We start from the raw sequence: 27,876 nt of genomic DNA on the forward strand, positions 1-27,876 counted from the left end.
ATTAAAAAAAGATACGAGGGCAACTTAATCCACTCAGAGAGGGATGGGGATATAGAGGAGCTGCCAGGGAAGCTGTAGAACTGGATACAATTACAATGCTTATTAGCAATCTATTTTCTGTCTATAAACAATCTCCACCAAATGACTACCTCCAACAGAGGCAGCTGAAAGACAAACCTCAGGCTTCTATATACAGCACAATCCATAATTTATCTTGCAAATGAACCTTCGCAGTAAAATCTCTGGAGGAAAGGAATAGATGATGTTTCGGGTCGGAACCCTTCTTCAAACAAAAGGATGTGTCAGGTCAGTCTCTGTGGGTCCACAAAGACGATGGACCAACCAGATTCCAAAATCGTCAGATGCTGGACAGTTTATGCAACAATAAAAAAAAAAAGATACTTTCCATGTTATGTCTGATAATCTAAGGATAGCCCAAAATGCTTTTGGAATACAGAAACAACTGCAGATGGTGGTTTATACCAGATAGGCACATAGTGCTGGAGTAAATCAGTGGGACAGGCAGCATCTCTGGAGAAAAAGGATGGGTGATGTTTCAGGCCAGGACCCTTCTTCAGGCTGAAGATTGAGTTTGAAGAAGGGTCCCATCACCCATCCTTTTTCTCCAGAGATGTTGCCTGGTCGACCCACAGAGTTACTCCAGCACTTTGTGTCTGCCTTTGTCCTGCTTTTGGAATACGCGTCCTATAAGCAAATACTGTTATCTTGTAGGTAACGTGGCAGTCAACTTGGAGAGCAAACATCTATGAACAGCAAAGTGTCGTACTGTGATGAAGACTGTAGGGTAAAGTGGTGACCCTGAGGAGAACCCCTTACTCCTCCCAAGGGCCTTGAGATCCTTAACGTTCAAGAGAGCGTGCAGCATTCAAGAGGAGTGACAGTCAGGATCTTTGCACTCAAGATGAAGAAGCAGAATCTTCAAACTGAAGGCAAGACCAGTTTGACGTTTGAATAACAGTTTATACAATTTGTTTAAAAAAAATGGAGACTCCTATTCGGGGTAAATGAATGAAGATTCAATATGAGATTTCTCATTGCTGGCGAGGTGCACTACCCCGGGGAACTACTCACCAGTTTCAAGCAGTGACCATTTTATCTCAGTGCGTTGGATCCTATAGGTTTATTTATTGTTCCTATAATACAAAGATACCTCCGCAATTCAACACTGGATAAGAAGACAGAGGCTTGCGACACGGGAAAGGGGGAATCTAACAGGTCTGTTTATGAATGGAATAGTGTTTTTACGAAGGGTTACCGGCACGTTTCTCACTCTTGGTATTGTCGATCTTGACGGCCTGTCGGCTTTCAATCGCCTGCCACACATGATGTCAGTAGTTCGCCTGTGTTTGTCTGTGGGGAGTGAGAGAGATGCAAGGGCAGCCAGTGTCAGTACGTCACTGGGTTGAGGATGAAAAGCTTGTCCTCTTCCTTCCGAATCCATTTCATGAGTTTGGTGATGGCATTGACCGCCGCTACTTTGGTTCCCATTGGAGTAAAACACATGTAGAGTTCAAATCCATTTGTCACCTGCACAATGAGTAAAACACAAGGCGAGAGTTACAAAACAAACTTTTCTCAAGACAGGTCCACCACCGATTTTCCGGCGCCCTTGGTTCCACAGCCTTTCTGGATTATCCATTTTGCCGGCCCGACAGAGGTCATGGACTCCGAGAGGAGTCGAACGGCACCGGAACGGTCCGTTTAGGCCACCGGGGGGGGCAAAGATACCGGCCTCGGAAGTCGGCTTCCACAGGAGTTCCCCAGCCCTGGCCGCAGCGGCAAATTGGATCTGCCGATAGACTGCGGAAGTCCCGATGAGGTCAAGATTGGGCGCCACAATTTCAGGGGGGTGCTTCAGTGCGCTCTCCTAAATTCGTCCGGATTAAAGGAAATGTCGGATTCCACCAGTTGCCGGAAAACCTTTAGTTTAGTTCAGTTCAGTTTAGAGGTACAGCATGGAAACAGGCACTTCGGCCCACTGAATCCACGATGACCACTGATCACCCGTTCACACTGGTTATTCCACTACACACTTGGGACAAGTCACAGTGGCCAATTAACTTACATACCCGCACGTCTTTGGGACGTGGGAGGAAACTGGAGTACCCGAAAGAAACCCATGCGGTCACAGAGAGAACATGCAAACTCCACACAAACAGCACCCGAGGTCAGGATTGAACCCAGGTCTCTGGCACTGCGAGGCAGCCACACTACCGCACTGCCACTGTGTTGCACAAAGCTTAAGATGTAACTTAAATCTTTCCTGTGGATTCAAGAGCTGCGATAGACAATTGCAGTATCGATCCAACTTCAAACGCTGCATTCATCAGAAATTCATGTACCCACTCAAGAGATGCTTAAAGCTATTCGCAGAAGGTCTGATGTGACAATAGTTGCACGACTTCAGAGAAACAAAACTTGTGTCATTGTTCAATACAAAATCGTTGAGACAGTTTAAGATCAGGTGGGGAAAGAGTGGAATTTCACTTCTTTGCCTCAAGTTTAAGAAACTTTATTTCAATTAACAGCCTGACAAATTTCAGTAAAATATCTTTACTCGACAATCTTGTGCGTCATCCATTTATATGGAATGATTGTTAAATCTCCATTTGTTATTTCCAGATCTTTGGCATTATCAATGTGTTTTTAAGGGGTCTGGGTCCAGCCCCTTAAAAGATGTTGATAATGCCAGAGGTCTGGAAATAACAGAGGAGTTTCTTGGACAATTCAATAATCTCTAGGATCAGGGAGGACTGATGTTATCCTGTTAGACTGCTCTGTTGCTCCCGGACCTATCACTTCATTTAATTACTATTTGGATTCGTGTCATCCAGCACAATTAGGAGATTCCAACAGGTATCTGAAGGGATGGTCTTATTAAAGTGGGGATGAGTATCTTGTGAAGCGCTGGTGCAAGTCACCTGCTTCTCCCTGGGGGTTGTTTCATTTCTTACCCACGCCAAGAGATTCTCCCGTTCGCCTGCGTAATAGATGTACTTCAGAGGCCTTGCAGAGTTGTGAATGCGGCTGTACAAATACTGATACAGCTCCAGGAGTCGTTCCAGCTGCTGCTCACTTGTGTAAGGAGCCTCTACTTCAGGACTGGAAGAGGAAACAAAACGGATGTCATTGCTAAATATATAAAATTGTTGAGATCGATTATCAGGATGGGAAGCAATGAGATTTCTCTTGGTTTGTCTGAACATAGAACAGCACTGCTGAACATGTTTATGCTGAACATGATGCCAAATTAAACTGATCTCATGATCAATACATGATCTATATCCCTCTATTCCCTGCGTTCCATGTGCCAATCCAAAAGCCTCTTAAACGCCACGATTGTACCTGCTGCCACCACCACTACCCCAGGCTATGCATTCCAGGCCCGCACCACTTGTGTGTATAAAACTTGCCCCACACATCTCCATTAAACTTTCTCCCTCTCACCTTCCGGGTATGCCCTCTAGTGTTGGATATTTCCACCCGGGAAAAAAGGTGCTGATTGTCTACTCCATCAATGCCTCTTTTAACTTTATATACTTTGACCAAATCTCCCCTCAACCTCTGATGTTCCAGAGAAAACAATCCAAGTCTATCCAACCTTTCCCCTCACCTGAACCCCTCTAATCCAGGCAGCATACTAAAGTTGATGACCAATTATTTTTTCCAACAGTTTTCAGTATCTTTCCTTCACTGTACAATTTTGCATACCATCCATCCATGTGGATGGTTATTTAGTCTTTGTTCCTTTCTCATTACATACAAAAAGATTTATTCAAATAGTTGCAGGGATGATGGCCTTGAGTTAAGTTGAGACTGGATAAAATTAGGTTGTTCGTATTGGGGTAAGGAAGGTTAAGAGGAGTTTGGACAATGCTGGGAACACTCAGCGGGTCAGGCAGCATTTGTGGAGGCAGAGACAGAGTTCTAAAGTTGTTAAATTGTTTTACATTTGGATCTCCAGCATCTACAGTATTCTGCTTTTGTATAGCCCGTGTGAGGTTTGATCAGTGTACATGTGTGCAGATGCTGGTTTAAATCGAAGGTAGACACAAAATGTTGGAGTTACTCAGCAGGACAGGCAGCATCTCTGGAGTGAAGGAATGGGTGGCGTTTCGTGTCAAGACCCTTGTTCAGTCTTGACCCAATCTCGACCACGGGTCGAGACTGAAGAAGGGTCTCGACCCAAAACGCCACTCATTCCTTCACTCGAGATGCTGCCTGTCCTCCAGCTTTTTGTGCCAATCTTTGGTTTAAACGAGCATCTGCAGTTCCTTCCTACACAACAAACAATGGTTAAATAGGTAGACATTACATCTATGCCCAGAGCTCTGGGATAAAATTCCATAGTGACCAGATCCAAACAGCTAATGCTGGAACCACTCAGCAGATCAGTGGAGACAGAAACATTATGTTTAAAGTTAATAAATTGCTCGGTATTGCCTTTATTTTAAATTTGCAGCATTTGCAGTATTTTGCTTTTGTATGGTTCAAACGAGGTTTGATTGGTGTACAGAATTGTTACTGGTTTAACTGGAATAAACAGAGGAAGGGTTTCTCATCAGACGGTGATACAAAGACCAGAGAAATTAGATTTAAAATTGAATGCAAGGAGTAGTGATGGAGACAGACTCAGTCAGTGACCATGAAAGAGAATTGCACAGGCACTTGAGAGTAAATCATGAATTTACATACACCCTGTGTGTCTTGTTATCCATTGTCTAGCCAATATTTATCTCCTACAATCACATCTTACAATCAGGACTACTGGATGCCACAGGGAGAATGCGCAAACTCCACACAGACAGCACCAGAAGTCAGGACTGAACTCGCGTCTTTGGCACTGCAAGACAAGCCAGTGTGCAGCCCATCTCTGTGAAAGTGGCCGCTATTCTCTCTTTTACACCTCAATGCACAATTAGTCAGCAGCCTTGCATTGAATCTAAAGTTCACCGTGAGGCAGTGGCTCCACTGTGCCGCCCTATAAATTAGAGCCTTAGACCACCAAGTTGGTGGTCACAATGCATACAGTACAAGTGAATCTGTTTCCATGGTTGTAAAGGGCCTGTCCCACTGTACGAGGTAATTCAAGAGTTCTCCTGAGTTTCCCCTGATTCGAACTCGGAGAATTACCAATAATAGCCGTTCGTAGGTACTCGGGGCTCTCGTGGACATTTTTCACAGTGCTGAAAAAACTTCACGAGTTACCGCGTTTCCAGAGTACCTGCCGTTAGCATTACGAGCCGCTACGAGACATCCAAGAGCTCCGACGTACCCGCTACGTACATTCTACGCACTTACCACGAGTTTCTTTTTTTTTTAAACTCGGGAGAGCTCTTGAATTACCTCGTACAGTGGGACAGGCCCTTTAAGCATTTGAGATCACGAAAGACACTGTATAATTCCAAGTTAGTCTTTTACAACTTGAATAACTGGGTGAATGGTGCATAAGCTCAGAGCATTCTCACCTGGTGAATAAACCCGAGCTTCTTGACTTGTAGATGAAGTGCCTCAGGTCTGGTATCCCCACTTGAGAAATGCTATAAGATGGAGTCCGCAGCTCCTCCAGCAGCATCTGGAAAGTATTCCTCTTCTTCAGCCGCTCCAGGAATTTACTTTTGCAGTTTGAGATGGGAAAAAAGTGCTCCCTGTCTGTGGAGATGAGGAGCAAGCACAGGCTGTTGGCCTGATCAAGGTAGGAGATGTGGACATGAAAGAAACCATTGGAGTTGAACTTGGGTAGACATATCGGTGTCCAGACCTCTCCATCTCGGAAGGAGGTAGATGCGCTGATGAGGTTGAACAGAAGATGGAGATCGATGGGATGTAGAAACTGGTCCTTTTTCCTCACCAATGATACAAGTTGGTTCTGGGCAACCAGAATGGAGAAGACGAGGCTTTTGTCTTTGGCTTGCTGGAGGCTGCTGCTGATCATGTCCCTCACAGAAGAAGTCAATGGTAGACATCGCACAGCACACATAAGGAAGCTGGGATCCTTGTCCATCAGATTGAGGAGGTTATCTGTTATCCTCTCTGACCCCGAGAGCAAGCGGCGCAGATCGTAGTTCTTCTTCTGCTCAAAGATTCTGTTGAGCTGCGTTAAAGTCAGGAGACTGACTATTTGGTAGTAAACGTACAGAAGTTCTTTGGCCACTTCCTGCTCTGATTGGCGGGTGTGTGAGACTGCCACCATGATCAGAGGACTTCGACGGATAAAAACCACCTTGTAGCCCTCTGCTAAAGAGAAAGATAGACTTAGTCAACACATTCAGAGAAAATCAAAGGAAGGGGAGGATTATCAGTCCAGGGCCATAGTATAAATATTTCAGATGGATAAAAAGACTGCTCACCATCATCCCAACTGTTTACCAGCTGCCCATAACTAAACGCTTACAGTCACAGAGTCCTGGAGAGATACAGCACAGAAACAAGTCTTTCGGCCCACTGAATCAACACTGACCATCAACCGCTCAATCCTACTTTAATCCCATTCTTTTTTTATTCTCTCTATATTCACAAGAACAATCCCAGATTCCCATAGTCACCCCCGTCACACAAACCAACTTCCCTGCCGTTGACTCCCTCACATCTACACTTCACGCTGCTTTGGCAAGGCCACCAGCATAATCAAGGACTAGTCTCAACCCCGTCGCTCCCTCTTCTCCCTTCTCCCATCGGGTAAGAGGTACAGAAGTGTGAGAACACACACCTCCAGATTCAGGGACAGTTTCTTCCCAGCTGTTATCAGGCAACTGAAACATTCTATCAACAATTAGAAAGCGTTCCCGAGCTATTATCTATCTCATTGGAGATCCTCGGTCTATCTTTAATCAAATTTTACTGAACTTTACCTTGCACTAAATGTTATTCCCTTCATCATGTATCTGTACCTGTGGATTGGGTCGATTGTAATCATGTACAGTCTTTCCGCTGACTGGCTAGCACGCAACAAAAGCTTTTCACGGTACCTCGGCACACGTGACAATAGACTAAACTACCAATCCTGCACGTCTTTGAGATGTTGCAGCAGAAAAAAACGACAAGGATCCGGGAGCAGACACCTTGACTGAGGTGCTCCGATTAACAGATGGCTCATGGATTGGGAACACAGAGAGGACAAACGGGGATATGAGGAGAAACTGTTTTTATTTAGAGAGTGGTTAAGGTCTGATTTCATTGCCTGTGAGGGCAATGCAAAAAGAAGCAACAACTGCTTTTTAAAGGGCAGGCACAAGAGAGAATGTGAGTGCTGTGGGGAAAGAACTGGGGGTTGGGATTGCTCTACCAGGAGTTGGCATCATCGCAATGGGCTGACTGGCCTCCTGAGCCATAACTATCCTATAATTTGCAACCCAAAGGTATGAACATTGAATTCTCCTATTTTAGGTAACTTACAAACACCTTTATTTCACCGCTCTCTTCTGCGCACGCATTCCCCCCCCCCCCCCCTCCTCCTTCATCCCCTTCCACCTGTATTTCATCCTGTGGCTTCACATTACATGCCTCTTTTCTCCTTAATACCTTTTGCCTTTTCGTCTCTGATCTTTGTCCAACCATCCTCCTGCAGTCAAACCGCCCCCCCCTCAACTGTATCCACCTATCACTTTGCCCTGGCCTAACCTCTTTCTGTTTTCTCCTCCACCCCTCCAATCAGTCTGAAGAATGGTCCTGACTCGAAACATTGCCTTTCCATGTTCTCTGGACATACTACCTGACCCGAGTTACTCCAGCACTTTGTCTTTTATGTAAATAAGCATCTGCAGTTTCTTGTTTCGACAATTATATGACTCAAAGATTAGAGAACATTCTCTACAACAATCATTTCATTGGCAAGTTCGGATTTTTTAGTTTTAGTTTGGAGATACAGCGTGGAAACAGGCCCTTCAGCCCACCCAATCCACGCTGACCATCAATCACCCGTACACAAATTCCATGTTATTCCATTTTTGCATCCTGCACATTAGAGGCGATATAAAGAAGCCAATTAACCTACAAAAATTAAACAACCGCACCTCACGAATGAATACATTTTGTAAACAAATTCCCACAGTCACCCCGATGCTATGGGTGGGATATGACTTCACCTGGAATAGGCAAAGCTGACATAAAGATGAATGAAGCCAAACTCACCAGCATGGATGGACTTGATCATGTCTTTGGTTGCCTCAATGAAAGCAACAAGAGCCACCATCACTCCCGTCAAGGAAGAAAGAGCTTCCTCTGTCCCATAACGGGAATATATGGGCTTTCCAGCATCGCTGAAGACAAAGATGTGCTTGCGGTGCTGCTTCCACGAGTCGCTCGTTATGTCCTCCTCTTTGTCACTCAGCACCGACTCTCTGCGCAGAGGCCCAGACGACACCTCGCCCTCCGCATCACTCTCTCTTATCTCCTTGTTGACGTCCATCGCCACGCCCGTCAGCTGCGTGCTCAGCTCATTGAAATCTTTGCTGATCTCTTCGATTTGGGATTGCTCAGTGCCTCCCTCGTCGGCGCTGTCCAGGCACCTCTTCTCCTCATCGTCTGCCGTTAGGTCTTCGTAGGACCTTGTGTGGACAAACATTGCACTCTCCTGTCCTGCACCTAGATAAGAAGTGTATAAAAATAAACCATTCTCCTGTCCATCTTGTCACTAATGACATGTGGCAGGCATGAATAATGACCGCGTGAGTGAGAAGGTTCAAAGGTTTGTTAGCTATAGAATAACCTCTCCAGGAATGAGATAATGGTTGTCATGGTTTATATGATTTGTATAGAAAAATAGACACATGGAACAAGAAATAGTTTCATAATAATGCATTGATATGTCTTTAGACTAGACTTCAGAGATAGAGGCCCTTTGGCCCACCAGAGACTAGCATGATCCTACATGTCTTGTTTAGATCCTAAAAGCAGGGCCCAAGATACAATGCATAAAAAATGCAGCAATGAATATGCATCATAAATCTAAGTGTATGTAGGATTAAGTTAATCATTTGCAATGCAACTGTGGATTTGACGGCTACTGAATGTTTTGGAGTAAGTTCCAAGGCTGGAGAAAAAGCTCCTGTTAAAGGGCATTTCACATTAACAGCAACATCCTGCATTTACATATTGCCGTTAGTGTCCAGGGCATTTCAGGACACTAGGACAATTTGACGTGCCTGTATTTTTTTTAAATGACAAGAAAATGTATTGATGGGGAGGTTGTTAGGTGCTTTACAAGGGATCGAGGAAAAATTAAGTTAAGCCTAGGTCAGGCCATTGAGTATAAAAGTCAGGAAGACTGTTGCAAATTTGTTAGGCCGCATTTGAAGTATTGTGTGCAGTTCTGGTCACGCCATTAGGAAGGATGTGGAGGCTTGGTGAAGGTGCAGAAGGGGTTTACCAGATTGCTGCCCAGATTGGAAGGAGTTAGCTATAATGAGGGGTTGGACAAACTTGGATTGTTTTCTCTGGTGCATCGGAGGTTGAGGGGAGTCCAGAAATATATAAAATTATGAGAGGCGTGAATGGGGCGGCAAGATGGCACAGCTGTAGAGTGGGTGTCTTACAATGCCAGAGACCAGGGTTCAATCCTAACTGCGGGTGCTGTCTGTACAGAGTTGGAACGTTCTCCCTGTGTCTGTGATGGTTTTCCCCGGGTCCTCCGGTTTCCTTCCTCACTCCAAAGGCGTACAGGTTTGTAGGTTTTGGTGATGATCGTAAATTGTCCCTAGTGTGTGAGATAGTGCTAGTGTACAGGGATCACTGTATCTCTCAACTAAACAGGGTGGTAAGTCAGAACCTATTCCCTCACGGTGGAATTGTCAAGGACTATAGGGTATAGCTTTAAAGAGAAAGGGGTAAAGTGTATAGGTGTTTTGGCCTTTGACCATTTTCAAACCTGATTCAAAGCATAAAAGTCCATGACAGACAGACCAACAGCTAGAGGTAAGATCGTTTCACCCTGATTCACAACTCAACCACAGATTGTTTCATTGACCTTTGATGAGGAGTAGCACAGGATGGCATAAATCAAAATAGCCTTTAGAATCAGGTATTATTGCACCACAACATGTGGAGAGTTTTCAGTTGCTGGACGATTTTCATAGTTGAAAAACAGATTTTTAACTCTACCTACCTAAGCCTTGTAAATTCTCCGTTTCACACCTTTTCCTAGCTCCAGCTAAGGAGGATGGAGGACCAGCCTAGGAGGCCCACTTGCCCGCCCATAGTTGAAGGAATCGGACGGAGGGCCAGTAACCAGACCGGCTGTGGGGGGGGGGGGGGGGGGGGGGGGGGGGAGTTTGCGGCCTCGACGGTGGAGTGGGCCACTGGAGACCCTGCAACAGCCTGGGACTCGGCTAGACTGGACTTCGCTCCAAGAGGCTGAAGGCGTGAACATCATGGCTACGCTTGGCCAGGCCGACCCCACAACGATGCCAGGCCAACAGGCCTTTATGGTCAGGTCAAAAGCCCTGCACTTACAACAAATGTTACCTGAAAATGGCGCTAAAAACTAGCGACTCTGTATACTGTATCGGTGTACTACTGCTGTACACTTATACGTTATCCAAGATGTATCTAAGTGCTTATGTATAGTATTACTTGTACTGAACTTTATACAAAAGCAAATTCCACTGTACCCTGGTACATGTGACAAATAAAGTACCATTGAACCATTGAGTTATTACCTGGCTCCTTGCCTTCCACCAGTCCTGGGGTGGGACTCTCCGATCTGTTACCACGCTGCAGCTCAACAGGGACCAAGGAGCCATTGACCTCCCAAGACACTTTCCGGTTGTGAACATCGGCCTCCATGTTCTCACTCCTTGGATGACTGTAAATATGCAAATAGACAATTAGCTGTTATGGGGAGAATCTATTTACACTAAATAATGGACAAGTAAGACCTGGAGAGGTCAGGCCTCCCGAGTTGGAAGGTTAGCACATTGGACCATGGAACTGGTTGAAGATGATCTTATACCACTAATCTCTTCTATAACTCAGCATTATACCAGAGATTAAATTTTGCTGTGTAGATTTTCTGATACATTTCCTGGCAAATCCACTCCAATGTAATTAATTGGAGGTTAAATACCATAAGACATAGGAGAATTAGGCCATTCGGCCCATCGAGTCTGCTCCACCGTTCAATCATGGCCAATCTGTTTTTCCCTTTCAACTCCATTCTCCTGCCTTTTCCCCGTAACCTGTAACACCCTCACTAATCAAGAATCTGACAATCTCCGCTTTAAAAATGCCCAATGACTTGGCCTCCACCGCCGTCTGTGGGAATAAATTTGCTACCCTCGGGCTAAAGAAATTTCTCCTCATCTCTATTTTCCATTTATACGTCTTGGAATATTGAGATCCAAGGTCCCAATAAATAATGTCTGGCTTTACATTAGTTTTCATTGAGATTGGGTATTACATTAGTTATGTTAATAGACAAACACTTAATTAACTTCTACAGTAATAAGAATTACTGACTGAGGAGCATGTGCTTGATGCCACCTCTTGTGGATTATAACAACTTTATTTTGACAAAATTAGGTATGACAGACTGATCAATGAAGTTAAAGCCCATGGGATCCAAGAAGAGTGGATTCAAAACTGGCTCCATGGCTGAAGTAATGGATAATAGATGATGGGCAATTTATGACAAATAGTCTGTTAACCGTTGAGTTTCATGGGGCTCTGTATTCACACCATTGTTTTTGTGATATGTAATGATGATTTAAACTTAAATGTAGGGGGTATGATAAAGAATCTTTCCTGATATGTTATTGTTAGTGAGAACAAGAGATTTAAACTGTAAGAAAATGAATGGTATAACAGAATGTTAATTATTAAGAGGAAAATTGAATCAGGATGACACAAGTGGTACAGCTAGTGGTGCTGCTGCCTCACAGCTTCAGAGACCCCGGTTCAATTCTGGCCTCAGATGCTGTCCATGTGGAGTTTGCACGTTTCCCCCAGCGACCACATAGTTTTGTCACATAGATGCTCCGGTGAAAGAAGAAGAGTTACACAACTAAAAGTGGAATGGACCGTTTGTTTACGTGAAAAGGTTGGAACATTCTAGGCTTGTATTGACTGGAGCTTGAGAAAACAGAGCAAGTTATGACCCAGTTCTGCGATGTTGAATTAGGCTGGCCAGCTTTGGCAGCACAGCGGTAGAGCTGCCGTCTCACACCGTCAGAGACCCGGTTTTAATCCTGAGTATGGGTGCTGTCTGTGCAGAGTTTGTACATTCTCCCTGTGATCGCATGGATTATCTCCGGGTGCTCCCAAATTGCAGAGATGTGAAGGTTTGTAGGTTCTGTAAATTGTCCCTAGTGTGTAGGACGCAAAAGTGGGATAACATGGAAATAGTGTGCGGGTGATCAATGGTCGGCATGGACTCAGTGGGCCGATGGGCCTGCTTCCATGCTGTATCTCTAAACTAATAGCTCTGTAAATTATTTAATAGTTTAATAGTCCTACAAACTACCAACAAAACAATAAAATTCTTTCTAGCTGCAGCGTAACAGGCTTGTAAATGCAATACACACTGATAAAAATACACAAAATTCAATAAACCAAAAAATGAGCACAAACAGAATTGGCCGATTGGTCTCCATCTGTCTTGTAAATTGTTCACAATTACATGAGGTTATTCCATCAGCTACGTTAATGGGAGAACCTCAAATAAGATAGAGTTGATTTGAAGATGCTCATTTGTGGGAGAAATTAAGATTAGGTTGCCACCATACTTCCTTTGTGAAACATTAATGTAATTCACATTCACGTAGGAAAATACATCTGCTTAAATTTTTGTTAGTGAATAATTGACTGTAGTTACATCTTGCTTAAGAGGGACAATTACTACCATAATATTACCACAAAGTGAAACTATTAACCTGGTTCCTGTTGCAAATTCGAAGCATTTAAAATATTCCTTTGATCTGAATTATACACAAGATATCTGTAGTGGTAGGCTTAATGAGTATCAAATTGCTTTTACCTCAGAAACTGTCACAATATTACAAAATACTGGAGTAACTTAGTGGGACAGGCAACACCTCTGGAGGGAAGGAATGGGTGACGTTTCGGGTCTAGACCCGTCTTCAGAGTCTGAAGCTAGTATCTTTGGCCTGAAGGTGGGTCTCGATCCGAAGCATCACCCACTCCTTCTCTCCAGAGATGCTTCCTGTCCCACTGATTTAGTCTAGTATTTTGTGTCTATCTTTGGTATTGCGATGTACTTGTATATGTTGCCCTAATAATAAAGAAGGTAAGTAATCTGGAGAACACAATCTCAAATTCCATCTCTCCCTGGATTGTGGCCTCCACCAGGGACACTAATTGATTTGTCTCTTCCTTCTCCAGAATGCAAGAACATTCAAGGAGTGTTACATCTAAGACCAGGATCTTAATACCAGCCAAAGATTGGAAGTGATGAGTTCCTATGTTGATTAACAAAATACAACACTAACTGGTGCCTTTGGGAATGTTGACTTTGAGACGCGGCATGGTGGCCCAGCGGTAGATTTACTGCCTTTCAGCGCCGGAGATCCGGGTTCAATCCTGACATAGGGTAGTGTCAGTATGGTGGGATCGCTGGTCGGCACAGACTAGGTGGGCCGAAGGGCCTGTTTCTGCGCTGAATCTCTAAATTAAACTCTGCAGGTACATCCTAGATCACTCCCTGAACAATGCAGAGCCACTCGGGAAAGGCAGAGCGTGCTTCTGACAAGCTGTTATCACATCTCACTATTCCCAAGGTGTAACTTCTATTTATAAGTATATTTTGTGTGCACTTTTAATATATAATTTTCAAATTGAAAAGCTATTAACACAACCAACAGCGACAAAACTCGGTAGATACTTCAACGTCGGCAGTGTTATTATAATCTATTGATGGAGGATATGTTCCTGTATTTGTAATTATGGACAGAAAACGGGATTTATTTGCAGGCAACACTCACACAGACCTCCTGCCCTTCAGATGGATAAAGGATGAAACAAGTTTATTGAAATGTAATCTGTGTTAAAAATAGAAAAGATGATTAAACAAAAGACATAGATACAAAAGTCAAGGTGTGTTAATTTTATAATAACAACCTTTAAAAGACATTTGGACAGGTTCATGAATAGCAAAGGTTAAGAGACATATGGGCCTAATACGGGTCAATGGGACTAGCTTGGATGGGGCTTGGTCAGCATGAATGAGTTGGGCCGATGGACCTGTTTCCCTGCTGTACGCCTCGTGTGACACATACACACTTCATAAAGCCAGCTGAAGTCATTTCCAACCATAGGGTTACAAATTGTGATTTACACTAAGCAGATGGATGAGTGATGGCAGTGTTACTTTTCTACTATCTACACCATGCAGTCAATGCAATCCTGGCCTTTTCCAATGGCCGTTTTCCACAGTGTCGTGAAGGTACCAGAAAGTTGCTTTTGGCCCAATCATTTAAAAATATTGGCAGCCAAGAAATGTTTGCTTGCGATAACACACTCTATATCAACTGTAACTGAGGAGATATCCCTGATATTACTCACAGGTGAAAAACAGTCAGTCAATGTCACTAACTGTTACAAGGAAGTAAAGTGTCCAACCCTTTGCCCCTTGGATGTGATCAGGGAATTTTTGGATTACTAAAAGCAAAATGAATCAATTATTAAACTTTTGCCCCTTGGATGTGATAAGGGACTTTTTGGATTACTAAAAGAGAAATGAGTCAATGATTACAATGAGTTTCAGAGTGACTGATCAGTAAATGTTGATGAGGTTAGATACAGCAAAATTGCTTATACTATATCCGTTGGGGCATTTATCGATTGGGACCAATACCACGTTTTGGTGGGTGAAAGAGTTATGCAGCACAGAAATGTTAACAGCATAGAAAGTTAATTTATTTGTCTGTGTTAGATGACCATCTATGATATTGGCTCAGCTTTTTTTTTCCCCTATGGGAGTACACACTGTGCTCAGCCTAACCTGCTCTGCATATCTTCCTGGTCTGCAGTTTGCAATTCCAAGTCTTATCTTTTTTTGCTCAGGGTTCCAGCATCTGCGGTTTCATGTGTTTCCAGTCATTTATCTATGTTCTTTTATCTTTGTTCTCACTCTCTAACTGCTCCAATTCACTCAATGACCAGATAACACTGTATAACAGCTTATCCCTACGGTCACCCAGTTTTACTCGGCACCCTATTCTATCCCACCCTCCCTGGTGCTTAACAAGTTACTTTTCTCTCCATCCCGGTTCTGAAGAATGCTCTCTGTATGGAGTCTTTTCGTTCTCCCCGTGACCTGCGTGGGTATTCCCGGGAACTGCAGTTTCCTCTCACACTCCAAAGACGTACGGGTTTGTAGGTTAATTGGCTTCAGTAAAATTGTAAATGTAAATGATCCCTAGTGTGTAGGATAGTGTTAGTGTATGGGGGGGGGGGGGGGGTCGCTGATCACTCAGACTCGGTGGGCCGATGGGTCTGTTTCCCCCCTGGATCTCTAAACTAAAACTAAACGGGTGAAATGTTCATTCTGTTTCCCTTCCCACAGTGGCAGCCCAAGCTGCTGAGTGCTTCCGGCATTTTCTGTTTTTATTTTAGATTTCTAGAATCTGCTGTATTTTATTTTATTTCCATAGTTTTGAGGTTGTTACGAAAAGGGTTAGATGAGGATGGTTGGGGGCTAGAACACTCTGCCTGGAAAGGTGGTAGAAACAGAAATCGTCGCAACATTTTAAAAGTGGCTGAATACAAACACAAAGAGCCGTGACTTGCAATATTATGGATCAAGTACAGAAAGGTTGGATTACAACACAAAGCTCTTTTTCTGCTGACTTGACACAATAGAACAAATGTCATAAATTTCCCAGTATACCAAAAAATTATTTTTTTCCCCACCTGATTTATATCCCTTCAAGTCCAAAGGTTTGGCCTTGAAAACCCTCCATGACTGATCACGATAGCCCTCAGCGCAGAGGGGCAATGATTAGTGATGTTACTTCAGATAGCTGGATTTAATACTGGGCTTGGGGACTGTCTGCGTGTAGTTTGCATCTTTTCCCTGTGACTGAATGGGTTTCCTTGGGTGCTCAGGTTTTCTCCCACATTGCAAAGTGCTGGTTAGCAGGTTAATTGGCTACTGTGGGGTGGGAATGGGAATAATTGGTGGGGTGGAGGTGGATGCGGGTGAGATGAGTGTAGGACGGTTGATATAAATATAGTGAACCAAAGGGCCCGTTTCTCAGCTCTAACATTTTAACAAAAGGACTAAAAGCCAAACATTCAAAATCCATTGACTAAATAAATTTCTGCTTCATCTCAGAGCTAATCATCCGACTCCATCAGGCTATGTCCTCTCATTTGAAAGTTACACATCACCTCAGTTTACCATTTGCATAAGGAAATGACAGGTACAACATTGGTTTTCTGGCATCCTTTGTTCCAGAGCCTTGCCGGATTATCCATTTTGCCGGGCCAACAGTAATAATAATTCAACAATACACCTCTGACCCACGAATTATCCCCCTCCCGTGTCTTTAAAGCACTATGGACGGCAAGAAACTTAAATAAAAAATTAACAACTAACAAAAAAAGTAAATAATTAACTCTTTCAGGATGGAAGCACACGTCCAAAAGAACATGCGCTACACACAATGCTCTCGTAATTCTGTCCAGATTAAAGGCGGTCAGGAATAGGTGATGTTTCGGGTCAAGACCTTTCTTCAAAGTCAGCCCTGACTCTTAGTCTGAAGAAGGGTCTTGGCCCTAAACGTCACCTATTTATTTTCTCCAGAGATGCTGTCTGACCCGCTGAGTTAATCCGGCTATGTGTCTATTTCCAGCTAACTATCCTCGGTACACGTGACAAACTAAACTAAACTGCTGAATACTTCCAGCGCATGGCATTTTATTTATGATGTTCAGAAATCTATATCTATAATAAGCATTATTTCAAATGAATTAATTTTGAATAATTCAAATAAAATCTATGTATTCCAACTTCACTCTTCTTTCCCAAGTTAGTTGCAAAGACAGCAATGTATAAGAGGTCCCATAACCACCTCAATAAAAAAGGCAATCTCCACCCTGCAGGGTCACAGAATCATAGTGCCTGAAGTCCACTAAAACAACATGCACGACAGGACTCAAAATATACTAGTACACAAAATGCTGGTGGAACTCAGCAGATCAGACAGCATCTGATGAGGAAATGGAGAGGTTGTGTCTCAGGTCGACCACCTTCTTCAGATTCGGAGAATAATTTAAAAAGGTCCCAACCCAAAATATCACCTATCCATTCCGTCCACAGGTGCTGCCTGATCCATTGAGTTACTCCTGCACTTTGTGTTTTACTCAACACTCTCCTACACTCTTACACACTTCCTTCTGTCACTATCAATGGAAGCATATTCATGTTACACTCAATTTAATGCCCTTCTTGCCATGCTTTTCCCATGTCATTAACAATACCACCTCATACAGACAAAAACCTTGGTGGGTTGCGGGAATTGAGAGCATGAATGGAATAATATACATGGATTATATAAAGATCAACACCTGCTTAAATTAACATGTAACCAACTTGTTATTTTGAGCACACAGAACTTTTTTTTATATAAAATGCACCAATGTAAATGTTATCATTGTGACAGAAAAAAACTGTTTCCATAGGCACCTAAGTCGGTCAATAGAAGTCACAGATTTACATACATTGGCAGATAAAAATGGAATGGGGAGGAAGGGGAATTTTACTTTAAAAGCATAGTAAGTTGGTGTGATTTAGAATACACTGCCAGAAAAAAGGCAGATCCAATTGTAACTTTCAAAAAGATTTTCATAACTGTTGGCAAGAGGTGAGAGGGGCGGTCCAATGAAAAGGAGAAATTGTGCCAAACCAAAGAACATAGCAATGTACAGCCTTCAGGATCCGGTCTGAAGGGTCTCGACCCAAAACATCACCCATTCCTTCTATCCAGAGGTGCTGCCTGTCCCGCTGAGTTACTTCAGCATCTTGTGTCTATCTTCGGGATCAGGCCTTTCAACCCGCAATGTCTGTGCTGGACATGATGCTTTATCTCAGTGGAAGGGGAATTCAGACCGAACCAATACCAGTAAAGTGTTCAAGTTCCTACACACTGGTGTAAGGATTCAATTCTACCCACTAAAGGATTACTACATGAGGTTATTGTATTAAGAACCGATCTCAACTTCAACTGTCTAGCCAAATTTTCAATTCAGGTATTTCCCACACAGCCAGTGAGTGAACATTTAAGTTAAGAGCTGAATCACCCACGCATAACTTCTATTTGAAGGTTATCGTTGCTCCCACTTCCCCCGTATCAAATCTGTCCCCCTAAACCTGACAATAGCCAACATTATCACCTCCGTGCAAGACGCACAATCAGGCTGATGGGTAGATGTACAATCACTGGCTCTCTTCACCAATTCCTCCCCCGGCCCCATTTCTCCTCCCCTCTTCACACCACACGTGCAAATTACATTTTATTCAAAGAGCATGCGGATAATTATCATGGTTCATTTTTTTGGTGATTTGTGCTTATGGGATTATCTTCAGTGACGAATCCAACAGGAAACAAATACAGTAATATGTTTTAAAGGAAGTTCCAACCTCCTCCGTCCCCACCATATCGACTATTAATTATTAATTCCTGATGAGAGCATTTAATTAGACAATACAGTCGGTACGCTTACACTAACCTGCTCAATCTTCAGGCCTTTGTGCTGCAGTGCCTGAGAGGAAGGGCAGAGATGAAAAATGTTACTATTATTATTCACTCTGTTCCTGTGCTGCCCCTTGCTTCCCCGCTGCGTTACTCGGGCTGTTTATTGCACGGCATGCTCGCACCCCCCTCCCTCCCTTCCCTCGGTCCTTCCTTTGCAATGCGTCCAGTCCAGGGTGACGTCTCTTTCCCCCCCCCCCCCCCCTCGGGAAACTTCCTCCTTGCATCAGAGGTCAACACCAATATCGCAATGAGGAAGAGCCTCTCTTCCCCCCCTCCGCCCCCGCCTTCTGCAGCGGTTAGCTGGGACTTGTAGTCCACAACCGCACGCCATTCACTCGAAACATCAAGGGACGTTCTCGACCGACCAGTTTCTTGACCCATATGGGTTTAATATAATCACTGCATTCTGGACCCGTGTCATGTAAAAGCTTCTTCGCACAAAGAATGTTTGGGAATCCCTTCTCCAAAAGCTCCGAGCCTAAATGGGCTGATTGAACACGGGTAGGAAATAAAATTAGGAAAGAGAATTGACTTGCAAACGAGCTTTGATCTAATTAGTTCTATTCCTAATATTCTCTCCATCATTTCAAACCTAATTGACACCCCACATTTCTGGCTTTCTGAACCCAAGCGTTATTTTTTTGAAGAAAGAGACACACAAGTGACTGCAGATGCAGGAAATCGTACCCGAAGAATAAACCGCTGGAGGAGGAATTCTTTTCTTGAATCTGTTCTGCAAGTTATCCCATACCGGCGACGATAGTCCCATAAAACCCATTGATTTGACACCATAAATGGAGCACACTATTCGACACATAATACCTGACGACTTGAGGGTAGTTTTCTCACTTGCTTATTCCAATTTGGAGCAGCCACGTAAAGCAAAATAACATTTGTTCAGGTCACAACCCCTTTCTCTACCTGAAATGGCTGGAAGTTCCTGGTGCAAATGCAAGCCAATCTGAATCTGAATCTCTTTATTGTCATTGCACATGGTACAACGAAATTTAAAAGTTAATCCCACGGTGCGATTCACAAGAGCAATTTTAAATATATAAGAAAAGGTAAAAATATATACATATAAAAATTTTTTAAAAATACAGATAAATAACAATAGCAGCTGAGGTAGAACCATTCAGTTGAATGTGAGTGTTATTACTTATTTTGCATTGTTAAGTTCACTCTTATCAGGTAATCTCTCAACAGTATCAGTACAGATACTGCACATTGGCCCTTCAGATCATTGGCTTTCTTAGAACCCTTTCACACCCAAAAGCATAAAGTACATGTACATTTCTCATAAATTCTATAAGACAGTGAAAAGAAAAATACAGCCAAAAACAAGGCATGATCGCAAAACACAATTAGGGAACAAGCCTATCGTTATGCAAGAGGTGGTTTGTGATGTTCTGTTACGTAGATAGGATTACGGTTGTGCAGTTTGGTTCAAGAACCTGATGTTTGTAGGAAAATAGCTGTTTACTACACCTGGTGCTGTGGGACTTCAGGCTTCTGTACCTCTTGTTCAGCAGTAGCAGAAGAGGACATGGCCTGGATGGTGGGTGTGCTTGATAGATGCTGCAGGCTTGGGGAAGTGCCTCATATTGGTGTTGTCGATGTTGGGGAGGGCTGTGCCCATGATGGACTGGGCAGAGTCCGCCACTCTCTGTGTGGTTAAAAGTTCCCGTGTGTATAAATATTTCCCGTAAAAGACAGGAATTGAAGTGATAATAGAAGATTATTCTTTTCAGTGAATAATATCACTTTTAAGATTCACCATTGGCAATGAAGAATTTGTTTCCAAACTCAGTTACAACCAAAGAGGAAGCTTATTTCTTGCAATAAAAATGAAAGCACATCTAGCAATTGTTTGCAATTAAAATCAGGAAAAGGAAATTGCCACAATAGGCCCGATGTGCTTTTTAAATCATGATATAGGGGAGAATAATGAGAAATGTATTTGTTCATCACAAAAAACATTGATGAAGATAAATTGAGGACTATTCATATTAATGTGGTGGGAGTCCCTTGATAATTCGGCTCTTGTAACTTATGAACTCATAAATGTAGTTAACACTGTGGGGGGGGGGGAATATATGCCTCCAGAATGCCAGTTCAGACAGAAGTGCCACAGGTGTGATTTAAAAGGCCACATTACCAGAGCCAGTTGGCATCAACGTGGAAGTACACTGAGCAAACAAAATTAAAGTAAGAAATTAAAGGAAGACACTCAAAAATTTCTGAAGTTTTCACCTCTCTCACCAAGTGAAGGAAGCATGTAAAAATAGTGTTAGAGAGGTAGAGTTTACAATGAAATCAGTGCATTAAATGGTTTTCCTTTGACTTCATAAAGGTCTCAGTGGCAGAGATGTACACTTGAGCTTGAGTTTCTTTCCTGAAACTGTATCCCATTGCCACTGATAATATATTTGCTGTTTTGGCTGGAGGGCAGCAGTCCACTAAGTTGGACGACAACAGAAACCGTTGGAGGGGCAGTCTACAAGGGATTGTTCATGTTTCACCAACTAGCCTTCACAGCTTTGCTTGCACTTGTGGCCTTTCAGAAAACTATGGAGCTCTAGGGTGTTTAGGCAAATACCTGCAGAGTTTGGAAGTGTTGGCCTACCTTTTCCGTTCAGCTTAGCTTTTTAGAAGTGTACGTCCTTGGCACAGAACATGAAGTTGAACGAATGTGATAAATTCTTGACAATTATAGCAATACTCTTACATCCATTGCATCAATTGCTACAAAAGGAAGTGAGGTGGGTCGAAGCTCGTGAAAATCCTTTTGTGCATTCCAATCATTTTAACTGATTGCTGGTCCATTGAACGGAGAGGTAATACAGTATGATCTTGTGATGCATCACCTTATGGTATCATTGCTATAGTGTCCCATTAATCAGAAGACCGGTCTGAAATGACAGGAGGGTTATGTCCAGAACATTGACAACAACAAAGAGTTCACTTTGCATTTCTGGATGTTACTTCAGCATTTACACTGATCACAAACTCCTAACAATCCCGCTCAATTAATTGAAATCAGTTAGGGCGGCATAATGGGGCAACGGTACAGTTGCTGTCTCACAGCACCAGAGACCCAGGTTCAATCCTGATTATGGTGAATGTCGGTATGTTCTCCCTGTCGGTTTTCTCCAGGTGCTCCAGTTTCCTTCCACATTCCAACGACGTAGAGGTTTGTAGGTTAATTGGTTTTGGTAAGTTTTAAAATGGTCCCTAATGTGTAGGTTAGTGTACGGTGTGATCACTCGTCAGTAGATCGTAGAGCCTGTTTCTGCACAGTATCTCAAAAGTCTAAAGTTTCATTAAATGGTTTCCCTTTGAATTCAATGATGTGCTTCAAACTTGTGAACATTCAAGCATACTATTGCTTGCAAATCTGAGGGACTGTGTGCATTGTCTTATGCCATGCTTGTGTGTACTCCACAAATTTGACAACTCACAGCAAAAGAGAGCATCACATGGAAGTCAGATGCTCTACCAGAGAGGGAAGAACTGCAGCAGATCTCAAAGGGTTTCTTAAATAATGTTGAACTAAGTAGGAGATTGAAGATTAGTAATGTTTGTAATTCATGCAGCAGTATACAGTGCCCTCCATAATGTTTGGGACAAGGACCCATCATTTATTTATTTGCCTCTGTATTCCACAGTTTGAGATTTGTAATAGAGAAAAAAAAATCACATGTGGTTAAAGTGCATATTGTCAGATTTTAGTAAAGGCCATTTTTAAACATTTTGGTTTCACCATGTAGAAATTACAAGTGTTTAAACATGGCCCCTGCATTTCAGGGCACCCTAATGTTTGGGACACCGCAATGTCATGTAAATGAAAGTAGTCATGTTTAGTTTTATTTGCATATCCTTTGCATGCAATGATTTCTTGAAGTCTGCGATTCATGGACATCACCAGTTGCTGGGCGTCTTCTCTGGTGATGCTCTGCCAGGCCTGTATTGCAGCCATATGCTTGTTTTGGGGGCTAATCTGCTTCAGTTTTATCTTCAGCATATAATAGGCATGCTCAATTGGGTTCAAATCAGGTTATTGACTTGGCCACTCAAGAATTTACCATTTTTTAGCTTTGAAAAACTCCTTTGTTGCTTTAGCAGTATGTACATTTCAGAATTCATTATGCTACTACCATCAGCAGTTGTTTCATCAATGAAGATAAGTGAGCCAGTACCTTCAGCAGCCATACATGCCCAGGCCATAACACCCCCACCACCGTGTTTCACAGATGAGGTAGTATGCTTTTGATCTTGGGCGGTTCCTTCTCTCCTCCATACTTTGCTCTTGCCATCACACTAATATAAGTCAATCTTCATCTCATCTGTCCACAAGACCTTTTCCCAGAACTGTGGTTGCTCTTTTAAGTACTTCTTGGCAAACTGTAACCTGGCCATCCTATTTTTGCGGCTAACCAGTGGTTTGCATCTTGCAGCGTAGCCTCTGTATTTCTGTTCATGAAGTCTTCTGCAGCCAGTGGTCATTGACAAATCCCCACCTGACTCCAGAAGAGTGTTTCTGATCTGTCGCACAGGTATTTGGGGATTTTTCTTTATTATAGAGAGAATTCTTCTGTCTTCAGCTGTGGAGGTCTTCCTTGGCCTGCCAGTCCCTCTGCGATTAGTAAGCTCACATGTGCTCTTTCTTCTTCATGATGTTCCAAACAGTTGATTTTGATAAGCCTAAAGTTTGGCTGATGTCTCTAACAGTTTTATTCTTGTTTCTCAGCCTCATAATTGCTTCTTTGACTTTCACTGGCACCACATTGGCCCGCATGTTGATAAACAGCAATAAAAGTTTCCAAAGATGATGGAAAGACTGGGGGGGGGGGGGGGAAGGCTAGGTGCTGAGAGCTGCATTAAGGATTCATGCCAGTAAAGTAAAACAATGACCAACTTGATATTAAAATTCAAGCCTAGTAAAATTTAGACCAGCCATCTTACCATACCAGCTTTTGTTTAAAATATTCCTACAGGTATCGTTTCTCACCATTACCTTCTTGCCCGCCCCTCAAAATACACACGATTCACTGTCATTGCAGATGGGCGGCACAGTGGCACAGCGGTAGTTGCTGCCTTATAGAGACCTGGTCCAGTGCTGTCTGTACATTCTCCATGTGATCGCATTGGTTTGCTCCTGGTGCTCCAGTTTCCTTCCACACTCCAAACGTATAGGTTTGTAGGTTGATTGGCTCCGGTAAAAAAATTATAAATTGTCCCTAGTGTATTGGATAGTGCTAATGTACAGGGTGATTGCTGGTCAGTGCACTCACTGGACTATTTTCATGCTGTATCTCCAAAGTCTAAAGCCTAAAGATGGGAAAACCACCCCCAAACTCATTGTCCTACTGAAGACCCTTGAGCACGTTGACAGAGAATATAGTACAAAGTAGATTGCCAGAACATTTTTGGACCTAATAACATTCTGGAGACGTAACAGACATCTTAGCTTCCAGTCATGTGCAATAGTGATGAAGTGCTGTGCTGTCTCCAGTGCCATCTCTCAAGCGAGACATCAAACCAAGGTCTATGCTCGCAGTTTGCTTTCAAGGAGGCTATAGAAAATTCCCATGCTCTATCTTGAGAACAATCGAGGATAGTATCCTTGTTCTGATCAATATTTATTCCTTAAAATCACTAAACACTTTATTATGCTGCAGTTAGAGGGGGCAATCTATTCATAAGAAGATACATACAAAATACTGGAGTAACTCAGCAGGTCAGGCAGCTTCTCTGGAGAAAAAGAATCGGTGATGTTTTGGGTCGAGACCCTTCTTGAACAACTTGGCTGTCACATTGCTTACATTACATCAACGATTACATTTCAAAATGGTTTCATTGGATGGAAACCTCTTTCAGATATCAACTTTAAATTATTTTTCTCTTGGCTAATTGGTAGAACTGCGTAGTAAGCCTGCTTCCAATCATTATGGTGCATTAGCCAATGCAGGTAACTACCCACCAGATGGAGTTGCAGAATGTTCTGGTTGCAATTAAATTTGAAATGTACCACTGGGCAATGTCAACAGAGTACGCAATGGAGATTTACGAATCAGAATATCAAAATAGCCTCTTGTTGATCTGCAATTATATTCATCTTACAAAAAAAGGATTGAATTTTTGCAATACTTTTTTGAGCATTCATGGAACAGAAGGAAATTTGTTGGCAAACACAAGGCTTTTTTTGGATCTCTCTTATACCGTGGAGCTCTGTCTAAGGTAGGGATGTGGAGCAACATTGTTACCTTGCCAATCTTGTTTTCTTTCATTTTCCTGGACTTGTGCCTTGGTGGTTAGTCAGCATTTATTGACCTTCCCTAATTGTCTTTGGAAAGGTAGCAGTGAGCCACCATCTTGAACAATTACAACCCTACAATTCATTTCCAGGAGGGAGTTCCTGGATTTAAATTAAGCAACAACCACATTGCAGTGATATATTTCCAAACCAGGATGGTGTACATCTTGGAGCTGAAACTGCAGGTGATGGAGCTCCCATATACTCCTCCTTGGTGGTACAATGGTTTATGGAGATCCAGCAAAAATCATTCCTTGCACAAATTATTTGGTGCTGAGAAAACCATCCACAGTCCAAGCATCAAAAGACTGTGAGCAAAGAGCAGAAGAGAGTTAAATAAAGAATGGAGAGGCATGCAGGGCATACTGGAAGGAACAATTCAAATCCCTTTCATCTAGGAGGAGGAGACATGCCAGGGGACCACAGAAAGTTAATATTTCAAGAAAGGATACCAAGCCAACTGCGATAACTGCAGAAAGGTTTCCCTACATTAGAACATCTGTAGAGTCCTCCTCAACACTCGCAGTGACTGAAAAAATGCTAATTGAATCGCATTGTGGATTCTGTCAATCCAGGAAGCATGAGCAACTCTTCATGACCGTACAGAGGCTTTGACTGTCAAATGAGAGGGTTTCTCGAAATTGGCTGTCCTCAGAATTTCATCCCCATTTGCTGCACGATGTCATTATATTAACCCAGTCCACGAAAGAACCAGTCTCACTGCAGAGTAATGTCAAATAAGTCAGTGTCCCAATGTCTCAATGCTTTTCTCAGTCTGTTTGGCACAATGCTGCAACTCACCTCCAACAAGCTTCTTTCTACAATGGAACTAACCTACATGACATATGCGAGACTATTCAATCTGCATCACCTCTCTTCCAATTACTATGTTACTCCCATCTCGGTCAAGCTGAAGCATATGGATAATTGCTGTATTTACAGAGGCGAAGCTCCAAGATGGCAGAAAATAGGCCTTACCCTTAATACCTGCAAAATTAAGGTTTTCTATCAACCAGTGTCCAAACCATTACAACACCCTACCCTTAATAATAAAGATCCACAATAACACCTTGGGAAACATAGACCATTTTAAATATCTCAGCAGCCACCATCATCATGACGAAAGCCACCATCATCTTCAGCACACCAGCACTGCCGTTAGCCATCTAATGAGAATGATATAAGATCAAGACTTCAAACCCAGCACAGTCCATGGTGTACCAGGCAGCTGTGGCCCTTGCCACAATGAATGCTTCCATAATTTGGACTAGTCACAGCAGTCAGGTCAAAGTGTTGAATTGGTACCACCAATGTTGGCTTTGCAAAACCATCCCAATCCATTGGCAAAGCAAACCAATATGAGTATCCTCTCCCATGCCTGCCTCTGGCACTCAATTAGTTGTTAGGCCAGCAACATCTCTTACATGCTTGACACCTGATCCCTGAAACAGGCACTCTAATGTGAGCTCTGCCATGGCAACAGATTACTCAGTTGGCAGGGAAAATAGATGGCTTCAAAGCTTCCTCGATAGAGAATAAGAAAACAGTGACACATGGGAATAATTGACCCACAGCTGCTCAACATGGAGGTGGAGAATTTGTAATGACGCAGTTGAATAAACTGGCAAAATGAATGGATAGAAAGGTGATAGATTCTATGGATCTGATGATCTGCATCCTTGGGCTTTGTTGGAGATGGTTATGTATGCTTGGCATCTTCCAAAATTCCATAAAATCTTGTATTGCTTCCATAAATTGGAAGGAAGCAAATATATTATTTCATGATTTAAGAGAAAATAAGGTGGACCATTATTTCCCTATCAGCAATAAGGAAAATGCTGGAATTTATTAAGGAACTGGTATCAAAACATAGAAATAATAGGATTGGGCAAAATCAATTGGATTTATCATAGGGAAACAACTAATCTGGCAGAGTTTTTGAGGTTGGATCAATACATAACAAAATAGATAAGTGGGATGCCATTGATGTAGTATATATGGACTCTCAGAAAACGTTTTAAAGTGCCATACAAGAATATTAACAAATATACAGCGCATTATATTATCATCCCCTTTTCACTGCACCTCAATATTTCCACCAAAACTCAATCCACATCACAGATAGGTCAGGGAAGTGGGATGGAGTACTAAAGTGGCAGACAAGTGGTCACCCAATCTACATTTGTTTTTGCCAGTGGTGAGAGGATCACACAACTGCCCTTATTTCATGCCCGTTGTAGTTGTTCATTTTTCCTCTCACTCGCATTAACCAGACGACCACAATTTATCGCCCTCGCAATCATGGGAATAACTCTCTCCATCCATCCATCCTCCCTCTCGTTAAAACGACTTAATTTTCTCCTTTCCCCCAAATGTGACGAAGGATTTTCAACCTGAAATATCAATTCTGTGTCTCCTTCCACAGATGCTGCCTGATTTACAGGACCTATCATTCTTCTTAATCTCCGTTCCTCACGATGCCGATAGGCCGACCTTCTCTCTCCCGGCGTGCCGCGCGGCGTCCCCTCGCTCAACATTACGTAAATGGACCTTCTTTCTCCCAGCGTGCACCGCAGAATCACCTCACACAATAATGCGTTGAATGCAGTGGGTGGGAGAAGAAAACCTTCTTTCTCCCGACGTGCCGCGCTGCGTCGACCCTACTCAATACTGAGTTGAGAACAGCAGGAGTGGGAATGAATTTATTTCTCGAGGCGTCCCTTCACTCAATATCAAATATCCTATAGCGGATCTTTGCTCAAAACTGAGTTGAAGCCAGTGGGGATGACCTTCTTTCACCCGGCATGCCGCGCGGCGACCCCTCATTCA

At 42.9% G+C, this 27,876-nt stretch overlaps 1 protein-coding gene across 4 annotated transcripts; it reads right to left on the bottom strand.

Annotated features, from left to right (window-relative positions):
• Window positions 1-1,000: 1,000 nt before the first annotated feature.
• On the bottom strand, window positions 1,001-27,813 carry mon1a (MON1 homolog A, secretory trafficking associated). Of its 4 annotated transcripts, XM_033037068.1 has the most exons (7): window positions 18,706-18,971; window positions 13,956-14,012; window positions 10,677-10,822; window positions 8,152-8,604; window positions 5,490-6,258; window positions 2,976-3,123; window positions 1,001-1,548 (listed from the first exon to the last, which is right to left on the bottom strand). In XM_033037068.1, the coding sequence occupies exons 3-7, from the start codon at window positions 10,801-10,803 to the stop codon at window positions 1,408-1,410; spliced, it is 1,638 nt and encodes a 545-aa protein (XP_032892959.1). In that variant the 5' UTR covers window positions 10,804-10,822; window positions 13,956-14,012; window positions 18,706-18,971; the 3' UTR covers window positions 1,001-1,407. The 4 variants fall into 4 exon arrangements, with proteins under 4 accessions (XP_032892959.1, XP_032892960.1, XP_032892961.1 ...); XM_033037069.1 differs by lacking the exons at window positions 13,956-14,012; window positions 18,706-18,971 and adding an exon at window positions 27,441-27,813; XM_033037070.1 differs by lacking the exon at window positions 13,956-14,012 and having other exon boundaries at window positions 5,490-6,255.
• Window positions 27,814-27,876: the final 63 nt, after the last annotated feature.

This window comes from Amblyraja radiata, chromosome 18 (genome assembly GCF_010909765.2).
Source record: "Amblyraja radiata isolate CabotCenter1 chromosome 18, sAmbRad1.1.pri, whole genome shotgun sequence".
Classification (NCBI taxonomy): Eukaryota; Metazoa; Chordata; class Chondrichthyes; order Rajiformes; family Rajidae; genus Amblyraja; species Amblyraja radiata.

Coding starts and splice junctions, on each gene's coding strand:
- mon1a (XM_033037069.1), bottom strand. CDS start 10,803: ATGGAGGCCGATGTTCACAACCGGAAAGTGTCTTGGGAGGTCAATGGC. Junction 6,259..8,151: donor GATCAAGTCCATCCATGCTG/GTGAGTTTGGCT, acceptor CTTTCTCTTTAG/CAGAGGGCTACAAGGTGGTT. Junction 1,549..2,975: donor GGGAGAATCTCTTGGCGTGG/GTAAGAAATGAA, acceptor CTCATTGTGCAG/GTGACAAATGGATTTGAACT.